The sequence below is a fragment of the Ipomoea triloba genome, chromosome 11 (assembly GCF_003576645.1).
Source record: "Ipomoea triloba cultivar NCNSP0323 chromosome 11, ASM357664v1".
NCBI classification, from domain to species: domain Eukaryota; kingdom Viridiplantae; phylum Streptophyta; class Magnoliopsida; order Solanales; family Convolvulaceae; genus Ipomoea; species Ipomoea triloba.
Window position 1 is genome coordinate 15428818 of NC_044926.1, and position 19805 is coordinate 15448622.

Below are 19805 nucleotides of genomic sequence, written 5' to 3' on the forward strand. Positions count from 1 at the left end.
AAAAAAAAAAAAAAAAAAAAAAAACCCAACATCCTATATATGCCCCAAATAACCAACGTTAAAAGTGTTATTTGTAATAGTGGATGTTTTGATACACACTAGAAAATATCATTTTCCACTTAAACTAAGTCTCTCTACCCTCTAAAATTTTGCTCACTCTCTCCCTAGATCTAGTGTTCTAATCTAGTCATAGTTTGTTGATGACATAATAGTTCGAGTGATCAACTATTATACGTGAAGTTTGTTTTATCTTGAAAAACCTGGACTACAACGTTTATAGTACCTTTGGGATGTAACAAATAAGATTTTAAGAAAAGTATGTATTACACACGGTTGAGGTTCGGTTCACGGTTCATAAATAGCATGAACCGTAACCTTAACCATTAATATATGGTTCATTGGCAGTTCATGAACTAACAACTCCTGTTCATAAACTGACGATTCTGGTTCATGAATCGACGATTTCGGCTCACGTACCATTGGTTAATCGAATGTTTTTTTTTTCATTTTAAGCTTTGCATCATTTAATTAACTCAAACTTACATCATACTTAATAATATGAGTCTATACGATTACAAGTATTATGAAGTATTGCATACAACATATATTTACATCTCAAGAGTAATGTTATTCACACGATTTGAAATTGTGAATTGTCCGATTCGATTCATGAACCGACGATTTACAGTTCACAAAAATATAAACCTTAACCTTAACAATACTTAGTAGATTCCCTTGCTTATTTTTTCAAAAAAAAAAAAAGATTCCCTTGCTTATAAGAGAAAATATAATACTTTTGAGAAAAAATGTAATACTTTTAAATCGAAATGTAAAAGTATTGTATTTATCTTTAAGGGTCTGTTTGGAAAGCAGAAAAATGATTTCTGGAAAATGTTTTCTGAAAAATAGTTTCATTTCCCGTGTTTGGATGTATTCTAGAAAACTGTCTTTGTGTGTTTGGTTCATTTTCTAGAAAATGGGTAGAATTGTATAATTAAACATTGTAATTATTTTATTTAAAATATAAAAATTATAATAATATTATTTATTAAAAAATAGAATAAAAAACTCAAATTTTTTAAATAAAAAAAAACGTAAAAAACCATGTTTCCCCGAAAACCTGTACTATGTCCGCCGGTTTCCGACGATTTCTGGTGGTTTCCCACCTCTTGGTCCATTTTTGGTCATGGGTGATATAGGATATGGGTTGGTTTTGGTCGAGAACATGCGGAACGGTCATTTTGGCGATTCCGAAAAATGACTTATGGAAACAATTTCCGTAAGTCATTTTTCGAAAAAATGAACTGATTTTTCTTGGTCAACGGAAAACATTTTCTGTTGACTGCACTTTTTGGACATTGCCAAACACCGAAAACTCGAAAAACATTTTCCGGAAGTCATTTTACGCGTTACCAAACACACCCTAAAAGTATTAAATTTAAACTTGTAAGTAACAAAAATTTTATTCCTGATTAGTATTACATTTGAGCATATAAGTATGACATTTTTGCATATAAGTATTACATTTTCATCTTGACCCGACCCGATCCGTCTCACGGTGAGACGGTCTCACACAAATTTTTGCATGCCTAAAATATTCCTACATTTTTTTTGTATATCATAATGCTTCTAGTAACTTCGCTTTTCCGCGGGTTGGACCTGAAATCGCCACAAGATATGAAAATAATAATTATAAAATTTAAAAATCTTGATTATAACTATCACAACGCATAATAAATTTATAATTTAAAATTTTACAGAATTTTTAAATTTTGAAAGGTAATGGTGTTAGAACTTTGACCAAAGAATGGCTGTTTGCACCCCTCAACCCTAGGATGTGCACCTCTGATTTGTAAGTTTTTAAAAAAAACTAGTATTGCACCCGTGTAATGCACGGGATGAAAATTAAACTTATTATAATTAAATATTAAATTATTAATACACATTTTAAGAAAACATATAATTATTTAATGCGAAATATGAAGTACAAAATGTTTCAAAACAATACTAAATTTACCAAAGTCATAAATATCGGTAGATGTAAACATAAATTGAAATAATTATATATATTCAATTATAAATTTTTAAAAGGGAAAATCGCACTTTTAGTCCCTCAAATGTTGCCCGATCTGCAATGTGGTCCCACTAAGTCAATTTTAGTTAATTGGGTCCTTAATAGTCTTAAATCTTAGTCAATTTTGTCCCCCGGTCAAATTTGACTCTAACTAGTGTTAAGACCATGGACAATTGGGTAATTTCACAACCCCACCCAATTTTGCAGCCACCATTACGCTACACCCATCCACCAACCACCGTTGAATTGCCACCGCCGGAAGCTCCACTTGCCGAAGGGCTGCTTCACGAACGGGAAAACGCCGGAGGAGGTCTCAAACCTGCCTTCGGAATCCTCCATTTCCGCCGCGAAGAACAGGGGAGACTTTCACGGTTCTAACTCACCCGCCAGAGACGGCCGCTCGAACTGCCGCCGCGCTACACCAGAGAAACAGGGAAAACCAGAGACGAGAGGTAGCTCCACCATAGCTGCTGCGTTGCTTGCCGGAACAGGGGTGGAGTCAAACAGAGCTGACGCTTAGCATCTTTCCATCCTTCATAAGCTTTGAGAAGTGCAATATGGTCACTGTTTCAAGGGGGAAAATTTTGCATCAGTAAAACATTATGAGTAATTCAAGGAAAGAGCAGTGGTAGATAAGCTTCAAGGCTTAACCTGCAAGAATCACCAGCGAAGGATCTTTTCGCAGCATCTGCTTCCTCTTTCTTATTTATAGGAAGGACAAATGGGTCTCGATATGCAAGAGCAGCAGCAATTGTCAGTGCAGGGTTTAGGCATCGGAAGAAGGAACCCATCAGAAGCATTTTTCCAATATTTGGGTCCAAACGCAAAGTGCATAAGTGGCGCCCTGTTGAGTAAAATTAGTTCATGTGGCAGTGAAATTCCCAATCTGTATAATGGTGGCTGCTGCGTTGAATAGGGAAGGCCGAAGACCAGAGTTTCGCAGCTGCTCTGCCTGCCGACGTCGTCCGTTGAACCTCGTCGTTGCTCTGCTTGCCGACGAGAGGGACGGAGCCGTCCGACTCCACCCATGCGCAATTGTCCACGGAGCCGTCCAACTGAACATAAGAAACTAGGGTAAAATTGGGTGGGGTTGTGAAATTACCCAATTGCCCATGGTCTTAACACTAGTTAGAGCCAAATTTGACCGGGAGACAAAATTGACTAAGGTTTAAGACTATTAAGGACCCAATTAACTAAAATTGACTTAGGGGGACCACATTGCAGATCAGGCAACATTTGAGGGACCAAAAGTGCGATTTTCCCTTTTTAAAAACTACTTGATACACGACAATTACTGTTGAAGTAGAATACTCTCCATTCTTGTACATAACATTTGTCGTTTGAAGAAAAATACTCTCCATTTTGGCCTAAAATAAAAATTTAAGACCCTTAGGGGTCGTTTGGTTCGCGGAATCTTATATTACCCCAGGTAATAGGATTACCTGCAGGAAGGTAATGTGAGATTTTGGAAATGTAAGATTACCTGATGTGTTTGGTTAAAGTTGTAGGAATGTAATATTAACTTGTTTGGTTGAAGGTTATGTTTTAGGTTATATTACATCAATTACATAAATGTCCTCATAAAAATTGAAAAGTGTAAATTGCAAGTCTCTTCTTATTTTTTATAGTTCAAAATTTAACATAATAATAATAATAATAAATAATAACAATAATAACAATAATAATAATAATAATAATAATAATAATGGAATGCATAAAAATACTGTTAAGATACAATTCAACAATTAAGTTTTAATCTTAAGCCACTCCATTATCTCACTTAATTGACCCACTCTATTCATAAGCCATGCAAGACCACCGTCCAACATGACCAAATAATTCAGCCCACAAATCATTAAAATCCAACCCAGAATCAATTAATCCTCATTCGGCCATAGCAACAACTTAACCAAAGAAGAATAGTTGAGGGCAATTTTGGAATATTAAGTAATCTCACATTACCTAACCAAAATTGGGTAATCAGATTACCTCAAACATACCCCCATTTCCTACGTAGCGGTCATCTTATATTACTTAGCATTCTAGATTACCTAAACCAAACATGGCAATATAACATTACCTTCTTCAGATTACCAGGGTAATGTTAGACTTGAACCAAACGCCCCATTAGGGTTGATAACTCTAGATAGAGCTACATACAGTTGTCCATATACAAAACCATGTTTCTTCAAAAGTAATCCAAGATTCGAAAGACTTTAACCTTGACTCTTATTAATTGTCATTACATAAAATAACAATAGATGGAATTGTCTCCTTTGAAACTTAAATGATAATCGAGGATCTGATGGAGTCAATGTCAATCTCGGGATCAAAACTCGAGTACCCAAATTATTTCCTGACATAATTTTTGCTTCAATAACACGATCCTCTATTTTACTAATTATAAACCAATCTCATGCCATTACACAAACCCAGTGAATGATCAATGTTCTGTAAAAAGCATGATTGGAGACCCCAGATTTAAAGCAAGATAATGATTTGGAATTTCTGAGCATTTTAACACATTCAAAAACTCTAGGTATACAGTTGGACCAATGTATGAACCAGAATCTGATTGACAAACATAATCAGAACTGAAATACGTCCTACCTTAGTTGAATTCAAGCTACTCATATACTTATTGATCTCATCAAGTACATCCAATGTTGGTGCTAAAATAGCACGGCCATTTAAATATTCTAAATCACAAGTACCATAACAAAACATATGGAATATACTATTAACTATTGTTGTAGTTGGATCATCTTCTGATGTAATAAACTATCTTTTGAGATTTCTTTATTTGCAAAACCATCATTAGTCGCATCTGTCTCACCATCACCTAGCAGCAATCCATTTTGGAAAAACATCTATTTCTTCAAGGTTTCAACATTTCTCACTCTTTGTAATCTTGAATTTTAGATAATCTTAACACTTTACAACTATTCCAAAGATATGAAGAGTTTATACTTGCCCCAACAATGTCTTGTCTTCTTCCCTTGGAAATCACATGTAGTATTTGTCGAAAATCACCACCAAGAACCACTATTTTTCCATGAAATATCATACTTGAACTCAAATAAAAAACGCACCCAGTGACCATTCTTCTAAAATTACCTGAATTATATTATGTTTAAAAGAATGAAAATACTATTATAAATAGAATTATACAATTTAAATTAAATTTTAAAAATCTTCAAATGAATTAAATTCTATCATACATTTATTTAAATTTAAAATTTGTTCAAAAGAGAATTTAAACATACATTATTACAAAACAATTATATATATATATATATATATATATATATATATATATATATATATATATATATTAGATGTAAAATAATAATCTTTATCCTATTTAAAATAACAAACTTTTACAAAATATTTATATGTTAAGGCCCAAGTTATAAATTTTGATAAAGAAATAGTCAGACCTAATATTTAAATCTAGCCCATTGCAATAATATGTATTATTACAATATTAAAATCCAGCCCAATATAAACTATCACCTAAATCGGGGCAAATTATTGTGTGGACCATAACAAAATGTACATTTTTAATATACTAAATGTACATTATATAAAATAATGCATTTTCAGTACTCAAATAATGTACATTTTCTGAATATAATGCGCATTTTTAATATATACTAAAAGTACATTATATATACACTGAATGTACAGTATTTGATAGTATTGTCCACACAGTTGCATGGACCATGATCCACACAATAATGATTGCAAGATTGGTCTAACCCAATTAACCCAAACCCAACAATCCATTCTATAAATGCTACAACTCACCCGTATGAAACTCTACATACCCATTATTCAATTGTTTCGCAGTTCATCGCGCATCCCTTCTGTCTCTTCCTACATATTTTTGTAATGTCCAAAAATTCTAAACTAAATATACACCATATGTATTTCCATTCATTTTATAGTAGGTTCATAATGTTTTTTTTTTTTTTGGTGAGATGGAGGGACGTAGGTTCATAATGTTGTTTCTATATATTAATAAAAACCAAGCTTAATGTATATAAATATTACACTAAAGTAATGACTTTATGTACTTATAGATTTATTTAAAAATATATAATAAAAAATATATCAATATGGATGTCATTTAAAAGATCTTAATTAGAGATTTTAAATGATATATTTTTTTATAAATTAGTTTTATTTGTACAAAAAGATAAAGAGAAAAATAAACTCAAGTAGAAAAACAAATGAAATGACCCAAAATAGGAATTGTTAGGTACATGTATAATTTCATTGTTTAAGTATATTGAATTTTAATATTGAATCTAATATTTTTATATTTGGAATGTAGTTTTGGGGGAAAAATGGGAGAATCTCATTGGCAAAATCTCTTGGCTTTATTGAATATAAGATAAGATAAGATTATTTAATTTAAACTTTTAATAGTATATATATTTTAATTTTGATTGGAATAAGAAAAAAAATTCAAAACAAATTACTCTGTATTAATCAATGTGTTAGAGAAATAAATCCTATCTATAATAAAGCAAAATCGTGGTGAAAAGTTCCTGTCCAAAAAGTTGCCAAAAACACTGCCGTTTAGATAAGATAATCAAAAGTTGTTTTCCCGCACAAAATAAAATACAGGTTATTTATTGGATTTATATTAAATGCTGTTTACATTAAGTTTCAAATTCTGAGGAGGCTTAGCCTTCATATAAAATGCTATTTACATTAGGTTTCAAATTCTTAGGAGGCTTAGCCTTCATATTAAATGATGTTTACATTAAGTTGCAAATTCCGAGAAGGCTTAGCATAAATAATTCACTGCTAACTAAATGCCATATTCATTTCCCAAGCAAAATCCATGGATACATATGCTGATCTTTTCGTTGTTCAATAACAGTATTTAATAACTTCAAAGTCTATATAAACATTCCTTGCTATTGAAACTACACGGCCAGATTACACAAACCATTCTGCATCACCTGTGAATCACCTTTGGATAGAACAAATTAGGACTTTACACACTAAGAGAGCAATAATGGTTAGATTAGTTAGAACCTATGAAGTACCAGGGGTTAGAGGGTGGTCAAACAAGAGTTTATAATGTATACTATTGTGGTCAAGCGGCATAGCTATGGCCCTCTCATGTGAGAGGTCAATATTACATTGTAACAGAGTCAATAGTATTCAAAAAAAATGTATACTATTATTGTTGTATTTTTTTTTTAAATCTTTTTTTTATTATTATTTAGAAAATTAGGAAATCGTAATGGTGATTAATAGTTATTAATATTTAAATTTGAAACTATTTAAAGTTGAGTTTTTTTTTTTTTTTTTTTTTTTTTTTGCAAATTGATTCGTTATAAAAAATAACATTTTAAATCTATGAATTTTTTTTTGAGTACTACTGAAGCACAAAGAGTCAGTTGACTCCACTGAGGCTCGAAGCTCGAACCCACTCCCATCATCCACAAAGAGTGGACCAGTTGCCTCCACTGAGGCTCGACCTCACTCCCATCATCCATGTGAGAGTATTTTCAGGGACACCAGGTGCCACTAGACCACAAGATCTTTGACTATTAAATCTATGAATTTATAAATTCATTAAATCCTAAAATTGTGTTAAACGTTAAAAGTTACTCCATATTATTGTATAAATACATAATTTTAATTCAAAATTAAAGGTTTAACATAAAAAGTTTAAATAAGATAAGTAGGATTTACAATACCATAATTTGTAATATAATTTTTATATCAATTGTTTATTAAATCATTTTTGCTATTTATATTTTCTAATTATTGTTATTTTTATGATATGTTTTCTTAAATTATCATAATTATACAATTAAAATTTCATATAAAATAAAATATTACATTGTATAGTTATATTTACATTTTCAATTCAATTATATCTATTTCGAACCATAACATCAAAACAACAGTTCTAAAATGTTTGTTGTGCATCGCACCGAAAGAAAAAGCTGTAACAACAACAACAACAACAACAACAACAACAACAACAACAATAATAATAATAATAATAATAATAATAATAATTAAAGTAAAAATGGTAAACATATAATAATAATAATAATAATAATAATAATAATAACAACAATACAAATTTAATTTAAAAAAGAAAACCAATACACTAATACTAAAGGTATAAAAGGTAACAAAAGTCGATAAAAACATATTACTAAATAAGTTACAACTATTTCAATCATTTTAATATATAGTTTGAGTACATAATAATAAAAATAGTTAATAATAATAATACTTTCAAAAACAAAAGGTAATAATAGTAATTAAAGGGAAAAAACGCTAAACATATAATAATAATATAATAATAATAATAATAATAATAATAATAATAATAATAAGTCATCTTCTATAATAAAAAAGCCAGAAGAAGAGCATTAAATGCAGTTCCCGCCCAGTGCAAAACGGCGTAGTTTAGGGTATAACTATGGTTACGCATAGGCAATGTTCACGGTCCAACTTTTCAGCTTCCAAACGGTAGTAGAAGTGTGAAAAGAAACAAACTTTAATTATAACTAGATATTAATGGCCGAAATACTTTGGATTTGTTTAGGAAGTCGAATCGGTAAAAACAATTCGAGAATCGAGGGGACTTTTATCGGGAACTAAGAAGAGAATTAATGTACATCCAGAACTCTTTGAGTGTTAGACTTATATTACAGACTATATATTACATGTTGAACTATCGAATTCGCAAAAGAATAAAATTTCTTTTGATTATCAGACTTGCATTCCAGTATGGGTTTGTCCTGTTTTGCGAATGAGTTATCAACCTTCCTTCAAGTACAGGAGGAGTGCTGTGAAGCTAAAGGTCATTCCTACATACTTGGTCATGGAAAGAAAAGGTTAGTCCAAAATAAAGAGCAAAGAAGTCGTCTTCCACGACGAAGAGGTATGTGTTCTTTCTCTCTTAATCTGCATCAACAATGGATATTTGAAAAGTGTTAACCAAGACAGTCAAATGGATATTTGGGATCGAGAATAGCTATACGACAAGCTAATCAGGTAAGTCAAGCTATGTTATTATGGTTGTTTTATCATACCATGTACAGGCTTTAAGTTCTGCAAAAACATTGCCTAATTAAGAGCTGCAAACAACATTTAAATTACTTTTTGAGTAAAGTCTAATGCATGAAAAATTTAGTATTTGCAATGGACTACTGATGTAGTTAATCTTTTGTATAAGAAATCATTTGCTGGTCAGACAAAATCAGAAGTGGATGTACAAGCAATGTAATGGATACAACTATGTGGATCTACACAGTTTTAAGAGAGACAGATGAACATAATCATAGGCAAGGGAGTATCAAAATTCAAGACATAACCAGTTCAGTTAACTAGGTTTACGTTTTTACATGTAAGTTATAATAGAGATAGGTGGTAGTGTTTAACTTAAGAATAGATTTAATGATGTAAGTCAGAAATCTGTGTACAAAATAGATGTTTTTTTTTTGTTTTTACACAAGTAATGTATATGTGTTGCAATCTATATATTGAGTTTGCAGGAATGTTAGAATACTTACTTTATGATTCAAGTCATGAAATGTACTGTAACTCTCAATCTGGAAGGCCTATCAAGTACAACAACAGATAATGGCTTCCTGAAAATAATTTTAATTTGTCATCTTCAATGCAATGAAAGCCAGATTAACACAGTGTGTCCATTTCCAGCATGATACCTATTTAATATCAAAACATCATACCAGCATGATACCTATTTAATATCAAAACATCATACCACTAATCTTAACCGTATTTAACAAACTGGTGTATGTATGATTAAAAATGGCATAACAGTTAATATTCACACTGCAGTTTAAGTTGAAAATGATATTTAATAGTCATGTTTCCAACATATGGTATTAAATAGCACAATGTAGATATGAGGGTTGTAAACGTAAACTGAATAGAACTTAAATAGCACACAATTGTGTTTTGTTTGCTATTAAAAATCAGATATTTAGCTCTAAACTATTACAACTTATTGCATTTCTGTACTTAGTTCGTAAGAAATATCAAATACTTATCTCTTCTTCAAAAGTATTTTAGGGCCTGAACCTGCATACATTAAAACACATTAGAAACTGCAAATATGAGAAAATAGGTTCAAAAAAATAGTTAAGTTCCGAAAATCAGCACAGTATTAGGAATTAGTAGTTCCATTTTTACATCACAATACTGTTCACATTGTAACTAAATAATCAAGAGAATGATCAATACCTAAAATGCAGTAAATAACATATCATATTAAACAACTCAGGAATTAGTAGTTCCATTTTTACATCACAATACTGTTCAGATTGCTATACAAACCATATGTTTATGAATTTTGTCACTACTATGTTTTGCAGACATTAGAGAATAATTTTTAAATATAATGCAGGATATACAGTGATTGTGTTCTGGGCTCATTTTTGAAAGCCAAACAACATTTTTTTTAGATAGGTGAAAAAAAAAATTCAATCAATATTCAGTATTATTAATACAGTAAAATAGATTTTCAGGCAAAGAAATATACTGTCACGACATAAAAATTTGCACATCTCCAAAAGGTAAATATTACATACACATAGTAACTGCACAGATTTGATTATTTAGGTAAATAAATCTTAAATTAGGCAGTAAAATACTTACTTCCTTTCGTTGTTGTGTTTTCCTTTTTAGATTCGAAATCCTTGTGCGTTTTTGGAAAATATCCTGTAAATTTATCAACAAAATTGATTAAGAAATCTGTTAGGGTTTATCAGAAATTAGGTCAAATTACATTGAAAGATTGTAAAATAAACAATATGTTACCTGATGGAGTGGGATCTTTCCTAATCTAGGATTGAAGACTCTATTTCTGCCGTGAACTAATTGTTGTAGAAGCCTTCTATTTATCTGTGTAGTGCTTTGAATCCGCAGAAATGAACGAATTTGGGTGAATTTTGGTGTACTTTGCTTCAAGCGTAGGTTTGATTTGGTGTTTGGGTGAGAGATTTGGCATGGTTTCCATTTCTGTTGTTTGTCGAGGGTTTCAGGCAGGGTTCGCGAAGGAGACGACGGGGTCGGGGATGTAGGGCGGGTTGACTGGGTTTGTCTGGGTGGGTTTGGGTATTTATATGGTGACTTAGTGGGTCGGGTATGGGCCATAATTCTTGGGTTAGTGATTTGGGCTTTATATATTTTTATATATGTAAATTGCTGATTTGGGCTGGTTTGGCCAGATTTAGTTAGTATAAATATATCTACATATTATTTCAAAAATAAATATATCTACATATATTATTAGAATAATTAATAATATATGCTATTATATTAATTAAAGAAATTAGTATTATTAAATATTGAATTTATTAATTTAATTTTATATTGTATAGTTCAATTACTAATTTAATGAATTTCGTTTCCATAATAGATTCATTGTGTAATTTTTAAAAAATCTTTCAACCATTGGCTTTTTAATCTTAATTTTTTTTAGTAATGGAATTAGTGTTAGTATTATTTTCTTTATTATTTTAGTATTCTGAATAATATTATTGTGTTTAGTATTAACATTCATTTTCCATCTTTCTTAGTAGTACAATATATATTTTCATGACTTAGTTTCTTATAGTTGACATTATTGTAGTGTTAATTTGTTATTTTATTACCCAAAAAGAATAGTAATTTTATTTTTAATAGTAATGGAATTACTGTAAGTAATATTATTTTTTTTTATTTGACTATTGTGAGTAGTATTATTCTATGGAGTATTATAATTCATCTTTCATTTTTGTTAGTAGTACAAAATATATTGCCATGAGTTTGTTTCTTATAATTGGCATTATTGTAGTGTTAATTTGTTATTCTATATGAATTATAGGGAATAATGTGACGCCAGTTGTAGACAAGAATGTATATATGCTACCATAATATAATAGTTTATTATTTTTAATAATGACTCATCTTAAACATGATTTTTTATTTTATTTATAGATATTTTTTGCTCATAAATTTATTATTGGAAATGAACATATTTATTAAAGAACCAAAAAAGATATCAACAAATGAGCATCATATATATGTAGTCTTATTATTGAAATTTAAAATAAGAAATGGCATATTTCTGTTTTTGTCTATTAATTTAATATCAATCATAATTTGTAACAATACGATGTAATATTTATATTTCAACTATTTTTTGTTATGCTTTTATTTACGAAATCATATGTTATGATATTATTTTATGGACATTATTTAGTAATATAGATTGTTGTATTACATTGATTAATATCAATGACTCCGTCAGATACACGATTGTCATTTAAGTTTGAAAGGAGGCAGTTCTCATCAATATTATCTTATGCAATGACAATAAATAAAAGTCAGGGACAAAGTCTATCTAATGTTGGACTATTTTTTTTTTAACTGAAATGTTAAAATTACTTAACTTATTACTGTATAAGTAACATCCGTGCATTGCGTAAATTGTTGGAGGTACAATTTAACCAGTAAACTACATAATAAAATCACATAACAATATTTAACTTTAGACCGTGCATCGCACGGGTATAATACTAGTAATATATTACAATGTGGGGATGATTCGATTGCTACAATAGTGGGGTATTCCAAACCATTCACTTACGCTAAAGGTACGCTCTCCAGTAATGTTGTTAAGAAACATTGATCATTCATTAGGACTGCTACAAAAAAAAAATCAGTGTTTGTACACGGGCAGTTATATGTAGCAGCATCTAGAGTCAGTAATTCTAAGGGACTCAAGTTTATGATTTGTAATGAGTTAGATAGTACTACTAATTCGACTCGTGTGATGTAGTTTACAAAGAGGTATTCAATAAGTTGTAAATAAAATATTTTACTCATTTTATTTTAATGTTGTACTAACATTACTTATTAACAAATACAAATACATTCATATAATACAATTGACATCTATTCATAGAAAAATTATAAAATTTATGTCCGTGCATCGCACAAGAAAATTGCTAGTAAAAAATAAAAAGTGTAAAATAGATCATGAATTTGTTAAATTTGTGCAATTGAACAATGTATAATTATAATATCAAACAAGTAGAAAATGTATAATTTGTTACCATTGATGACTAATGTGTAATTTGTAATTTTTAGAATATGTATATATTTTATTGTAACAAGAGAAATCAGTCATCACTTTCAAGAGTATATACTGAATAAATTTTATTTTTGTATATTAATTTAGAAATTATACTTAAATTATACAAAAAAAATGATTTATTTGATTTTTAAAGGTGAAAAACGTTTATTAAAAAACAAATTGACAACTTTTAAATTTGCTATCACATCCCGGTCTTCCATGGGTCAAAGGCAGCCCGTTGTTTAACGCCCACCAGACAGCTACTCAGCCAAACATTTCAACTAGTCTTCTACGGAGTACTATACTACACTATTACGGAGTGCTACTTTTTGTGAGAAGAATAAGGCTACAGATCTCAGTTTATTCCATTTTCTCACGCAAGATTCTCCGCTACTGAAGGGTAAGCACAATGCTGTGTACAACTCTTTTCATTTACTTGTGGTATAGTTTGTTTATCTGTGTAATTCTATGCTGCCTGTATGCATTTCTATTTTTCAATCCGATGTTCATGGTTGCCAAATCCTAAGAATCTTTCTCTATTTGTTTTTCTTTTCTGGGGTTTCTTGAATTGCGATTTTTTGGTGCTGTTGGCTTACTTTTCCTTGTACACTTGTGTTTTGTTAGATCTGCCTCAGATGAACCTAACTACCCACTCAACTTGATGGGTTTGATTGAGAACTGCAACAAATTTTGATTTTAGATATTTTCCATTTCATTTTTTTTTTTTGGCTTTGTATGTCAGTAATTTAATCAGGGGACAGTCTCAAACAGATTACTTGTAAGGTTTTAGATTTTCTGTTTGATTTAGCACAGCACCGCAATGAATATGGTTTTGTTGAGTTGAATCTGATAGGCTATCTATCTAGATTTTCTTTTCATAGAAAGGTTAGGTGCTTGTTTTTCTTGGTGAAAGAGTTAATGCAGGCTGTGATGATTTGCTTTCAACAGATTCTGTTGGAGAAATGTCAAACATAGACATCGAAGGAATCTTGAAGGAGGTCTCAAGTGATGGCTGTGTTCCTAAGACAAAGATTGTCTGCACGTTGGGACCGGCTTCTCGGTCCGTTCCTATGCTTGAGAAGCTTCTTCGGGCTGGCATGAATGTTGCTAGGTTCAACTTCTCTCATGGGACCCATGAGTACCACCAGGAAACCTTAAACAATCTTAAGATTGCTATGCACAACACCCAGATCCTCTGTGCTGTCATGCTTGATACCAAGGTCTCACTTTTCTGCTTTTCTTTTGATTTCCCCTGCCTGCCATTTGTAGTTTGCTCAGGATTAATTAGATGTGGAAATCCTGTTTCAATTTATTCTTCAAAGTTCAATGCTGTAACATCATATTTCAGTCAACTGAGTGATAGACTCCTATGGTTTGAACTTTAACATCATATTTCAATCAAATCAACACTTTGACATCTTTTGTCATTCTTGTTCCTTTGCTATTCTCAGTCTTTATATGACCATTTTTTTTTCTCATTAAATGCCATCACTGAAACTTGTCTAGGCTTTGATAGACTCCTTGTGATTCTCTCAGACCAATGCTTGTGGCCATTCTTTTCATCTAAATCTTTTGTTACGTTGAGTGAGTGCTTATTTGGCTGTGATTTATCTTTTCTGTTTGCAATCTATTTGCTTTCTCTTTTTTAGTTATGTGTGCGCTTGCTTACATTTGGAAATTAAAGTTCCCTCCTTGATTCATAATTAATGCAGCTCAGCACGACTTGTGAAGTATAACAACTGTTCCTTAATTTGACTTGAAATTTGCCTTGTTTTATTTCCTCTAGTCTAGACTGAACTATTAGTCTTACTTATGCAGGGGCCTGAGATCCGAACTGGCTTCTTGAAGGATGGAAAACCTATACAACTCAAGGAAGGCCAAGAAATCACAGTGACCACTGACTATACCGTAAAAGGAGATGAAGAGATGATATGCATGAGCTATAAAAAATTAGCCGTGGATCTGAAGCCTGGGAATACCATCTTGTGTGCAGATGGCACCATAACACTCACTGTTCTGTCATGTGATCCAGCTGCTGGAACTGTAAGATGCCGCTGTGAGAACACTGCCATGTTAGGTGAAAGGAAGAATGTAAACCTTCCAGGTGTTGTGGTGGACCTTCCAACACTAACAGAGAAGGATAAGGAAGATATTCTAGGATGGGGCGTTCCCAACAACATTGACATGATTGCCCTTTCGTTTGTGCGTAAGGGTTCAGATCTCGTTAATGTTCGGAAGGTTCTTGGTCCACACGCTAAGCGCATACAACTTATGTCAAAGGTATGCTATGCAGTCCCATTTTTAATATTCACTTCTGCCCAGGCCAGAATCTTCTTCTCTAAAAGCAGAGAGCCACCATTCACTTTGCATTCTTTCATTTCATATACATTTTCCTAGTTTGACTTCAAGTCACTGTTTTCATGTTTCTTTTTATTCATTTTGTTTGGGGCCAGGCCAGGTGATAGATAGGCAGTAGTATTATCAAACTCGAGCCTATGTTGAATTTCCAAACTATATCTACTCACCAAATGCTTGCATTAGTTATCTAAATATTTTTTGTGGCCTGTTGAAATCTGTTTGAAGGTTGAGAATCAAGAGGGAGTTGTGAATTTTGATGAAATCCTTCGTGAGACAGACTCATTCATGGTTGCTCGAGGTGATCTTGGAATGGAAATTCCGGTTGAAAAGATCTTTTTGGCCCAAAAGATGATGATATACAAGTGTAATATTGTTGGCAAGCCTGTTGTCACTGCCACTCAGATGCTTGAATCAATGATCAAGTCCCCCAGGCCAACCCGTGCTGAGGCAACAGATGTGGCTAATGCTGTCCTAGATGGCACTGACTGTGTGATGCTCAGTGGCGAGAGTGCTGCTGGGGCGTATCCTGAGCTTGCTGTGAAAATTATGGCTCGAATCTGTATTGAGGCAGAATCTTCGCTAGACTATGGAGCTATATTCAAAGAGATGATAAGGTCAACCCCACTGCCGATGAGCCCATTGGAGTCTCTTGCGTCCTCGGCTGTGCGCACAGCTAACAAGGCTAAAGCAAAGCTGATTGTTGTGTTGACCCGTGGCGGGACTACCGCCAAGCTGGTTGCCAAATACAGGCCTGCTGTTCCAATCCTGTCGGTGGTGGTGCCAGTTTTAACAACAGACTCATTCGATTGGAGCATCAGCGACGAGACCCCTGCAAGGCACAGCTTGATATACAGAGGCCTGATTCCACTCCTGGCCGAAGGATCTGCAAAAGCCACTGATACTGAATCAACTGAGGTCATTCTTGAAGCCGCCTTGAAGTCAGCTGTCCAGAGAGGGCTGTGCCTGCCTGGGGATGCTGTTGTGGCACTTCATCGGATTGGTGCTGCATCTGTTATTAAGATCTGCATTGTGAAGAAGTAGTTGCAGTGTTCAAAGTTTGTGTTTTCAGGTTAGATAATGGAGTCTGCTATTATGCATAATGATCTGTTTTTTGAAATAAGGGACTTGAGGATTTTCTGCTGCATTGTCATACAGTTTTACTCAATGAGAGAGGAGCTGTTGTTCTCCCACTAACGGTGGCATGTTACTATTATCAACCTCAAACATCTGAGACCTAAAGATGCCAAAATCAAATTTAATAAGAGGATAAGGGTCAAGTAGGCCCTTCAATTATAGGTCAAAATTTAATTAAATTCTTAAATTGAAATAATTTTTTGAAAAGAGATCGCACATTGCCCCGTTCCGGCAATTTTCTGTCTACATTTAAAATTTTAGATACACTTTTTTTTTTTTTTTTTTAATCTTTTTTTTCGTTTCACTTGAGAAAGCTTACCGGCGCATATTTGAACTTCCGTTTAGGAGACATGAGGTTGGGAAAAATTACTGTGATTATACTGTCTTTTTGTCTTTTTTCTTTCACTGCACTTTGTCATATAATCCGTTTCACCGAGGAACGCCACGAGCTAAAAGGAAACAATTACAACATGTTATCAGCACCATATATTTTTCGGTGAACGGTATGCTAATTTTTTCGTTATCATTCCTAGTTGTTCAAATGACCTATAATTGCATATTTGTATTCTAGGAATATGTGGTGTTTACAGTTTATATGTTTTTTTAGATAATTGTTTGAGAGCAACAAGGGCCTTGGTCCCCCGCCATTTTTTTTATTAGTATCTTAGTATTTTTTTCTTTTGGGTGCCCCCTCACCAAATATTTGCCATTTTGCCACCTCCAACCAAGCTTCTAGGGTAAGCTTTATACTATTTGCCTTCTATCCAAACCAGACAACAGTAAAACACAGCTCACATGAGTCACAATACAATTTGCCAATTCAGATTTCCGCAGTTCGCACTTCAGCCTTCGCATAATTGCATGTTCTTCTTCAAACTTCATGCTGCAAGTCTACATGTAATTTTTCATTTCTTCTTGGCTGAAGTGTCATCCCGCACCATGAACCATTCAAGATTATTCATCCCGCACCATTGTCTTTAATAAGTGATTATTCGAGCCATAAACTATTTTTTTTTGCGCCTAGCATTTTTTGTAGGTTTTTCGATAAATTGCACATGTCACCGGTTTGGAAGCTGATGTGGCATATTTGTCTACTCGACTGTAGGCTATAAATATGTATATGACTTTATTTTCCTCCAAATTAGGCTTCTAAGAACCAAAACCCTAAAGATTTGGTTTTGAATTTGATTTCTTCTTCTCTCCTCTCTCGTATGGGTTCATCAACATCAACACAGAAGACATTGTTGAAGATGCCATCTTCTTCGTATTCTTCACGAGTGAGAGCAAATATGGAGTACGAACCTAGTATATTTTGTAATTGTGGTTTGAAAGCTCCAATTTGCACAACTAGAGACTCGGGCAAAAAATTCTTCGGGTGTCAAAGATGGAAGGTAGGCATTGGGTGAATATATATTTCAATTTTATTCATTTTTTTAAAATTTTTTTTTCATTTCTTCTGTAATTTACTCTTAAATTTCGTCATCCTACTATACTTTTTCATATTTTTGTTGTTTATTAAGTTTGTGGAAATTTATTTATGATTTTTTTTTAGGCAAATTGGAATTTTCTGCAAATTGGAATTTGTTTATGGAAATTTTAGGGAATTGGCAGATTGCAGGTAGTCTATGGAAATTTTTTAGGTATTTATTTAATTTTGGACAGATTGATTTATGCAATTTTTTTTACTATTTTAATTTTACATGTACAGAATGGAAATAGTTGCGAGTTTTTTTAATGGAACGATCAAAGTTCTAGCAGGGGAGAATGTAAACACGAAGACATAAACGCGATGCTAGTCTCTTTAAGTCGTGAAATAGGAGGTGTTTGAGACCTAATTGTAACCGAGTTCAATGAAATGAAAAAAGAGAACAAAGTACTAAGAAAAATGTGTTTTGTTCTCATTATTGTAATTGTAGTACTTTTAGTCAAATTGTTGGTTTAAGATGGTAATGAATGAAAAATGTTAATGTTGTGCCTCATTTAAAGAGTTTATTACCGATTTGGTCCCTCAACTATAAGGATTTAACCAATTTGGTCATCGACTACCAAAATTCCTCAATTTAGTCCCAAACTATGTTTTTTAACATGAAATGGTACTCACTCTATTTGTCCGGTCAAACTAGAAGGGTAACTTCAGGATTTTAAAAAATCATCTTCTTCTTCCCTAGGTTTCAGTCGTAGGTTCTAGTTTGACCGGACAAATAGACTGAGGATCATTTCGTGTAAAAAAAACATAGTTGGGACTAAATTGAGAAATTTTGATAGTCGATGACCAAATTGGTGAAATCCTTATAGTCGAGGGACCAAATTGATAATAAACTCTCATTTAAATCATTGGTGTCAATGTAATGAATGGAAAATTCATGTCCTGTAAAATAATGTTGTGCCTCAATTAAATCAATGTTACTATAAACTATAAACCAATACACCATAAACCAATTCTATATAAACCAATTAACCATAAACCAGCAACTACAAACCAATAAACCATAACCCATAATCCTGTCACCATAAACCAATAAACTAATAAACCATAATCCTGCCACCATAAACCATAAACCAACAAACCATAATCCTGCCACCAATCAACCATAAACCATAATCCCGCCATAAACAAAAAAACCATTACAATGTAAACACCGCACTGTAACCATAAACCAATCACCATAAACCATTAAAGTATCACCAAAACAGCTAGTAATTTACAATCAGTTGTTCATCACCAAAACAACTAGTAATTTACAATCATTTGTTGAGAAGCAAAACAACTAGTAATTTACAATCATTTATTCATACATCTACAAAAGACTAGCTAGTAATCTACAAAAACACAAAATACATCATTGTCTTCATCAATCTTCCTGCTTTCATGGTTCCATTGAACTTCACTATGTGCAAGCTACATAAATAAATGCATCATTGTCAATTAATCTAGCATTACTTACAACCATCTAAAGGAATAATTCTACTCAATTAATTTACCTGAAGCTCTAACTAAGCTTTCCTGCGACAAGCATGTCCCTCTTCCACTTCCTCTCCCTCTTCCTCTGCCTCTACCTCTCTACCTCTCTACCTCTCCCCCTATAGTAGTAGGTCCTCTTCCTC

The 19805-nt window shown here is 32.4% G+C and overlaps 2 protein-coding genes and 1 long non-coding RNA gene across 3 annotated transcripts; 1 reads left to right on the forward strand and 2 right to left on the reverse strand.

The window, feature by feature from the left end:
• Positions 1 to 2022: 2022 nt before the first annotated feature.
• LOC115997563 (DExH-box ATP-dependent RNA helicase DExH1-like) lies at positions 2023 to 3093 on the reverse strand. The gene is made up of 2 exons (XM_031237144.1): positions 2726 to 3093; positions 2023 to 2638 (listed from the first exon to the last, which is right to left on the reverse strand). The coding sequence occupies exons 1-2, from the start codon at positions 2872 to 2874 to the stop codon at positions 2491 to 2493; spliced, it is 297 nt and encodes a 98-aa protein (XP_031093004.1). The 5' UTR covers positions 2875 to 3093; the 3' UTR covers positions 2023 to 2490.
• Positions 3094 to 8654: 5561 nt separating this feature from the next.
• LOC115995624 lies at positions 8655 to 11168 on the reverse strand. The gene is made up of 4 exons (XR_004093542.1): positions 10907 to 11168; positions 10745 to 10807; positions 9634 to 10168; positions 8655 to 9025 (listed from the first exon to the last, which is right to left on the reverse strand). It is a non-coding gene; the product is annotated as an uncharacterized LOC115995624 (long non-coding RNA).
• Positions 11169 to 13462: 2294 nt separating this feature from the next.
• LOC115996821 (pyruvate kinase, cytosolic isozyme) lies at positions 13463 to 16756 on the forward strand. Its single transcript, XM_031236242.1, has 4 exons — positions 13463 to 13608; positions 14157 to 14428; positions 15027 to 15488; positions 15792 to 16756. The coding sequence occupies exons 2-4, from the start codon at positions 14171 to 14173 to the stop codon at positions 16605 to 16607; spliced, it is 1536 nt and encodes a 511-aa protein (XP_031092102.1). The 5' UTR covers positions 13463 to 13608; positions 14157 to 14170; the 3' UTR covers positions 16608 to 16756.
• Positions 16757 to 19805: the final 3049 nt, after the last annotated feature.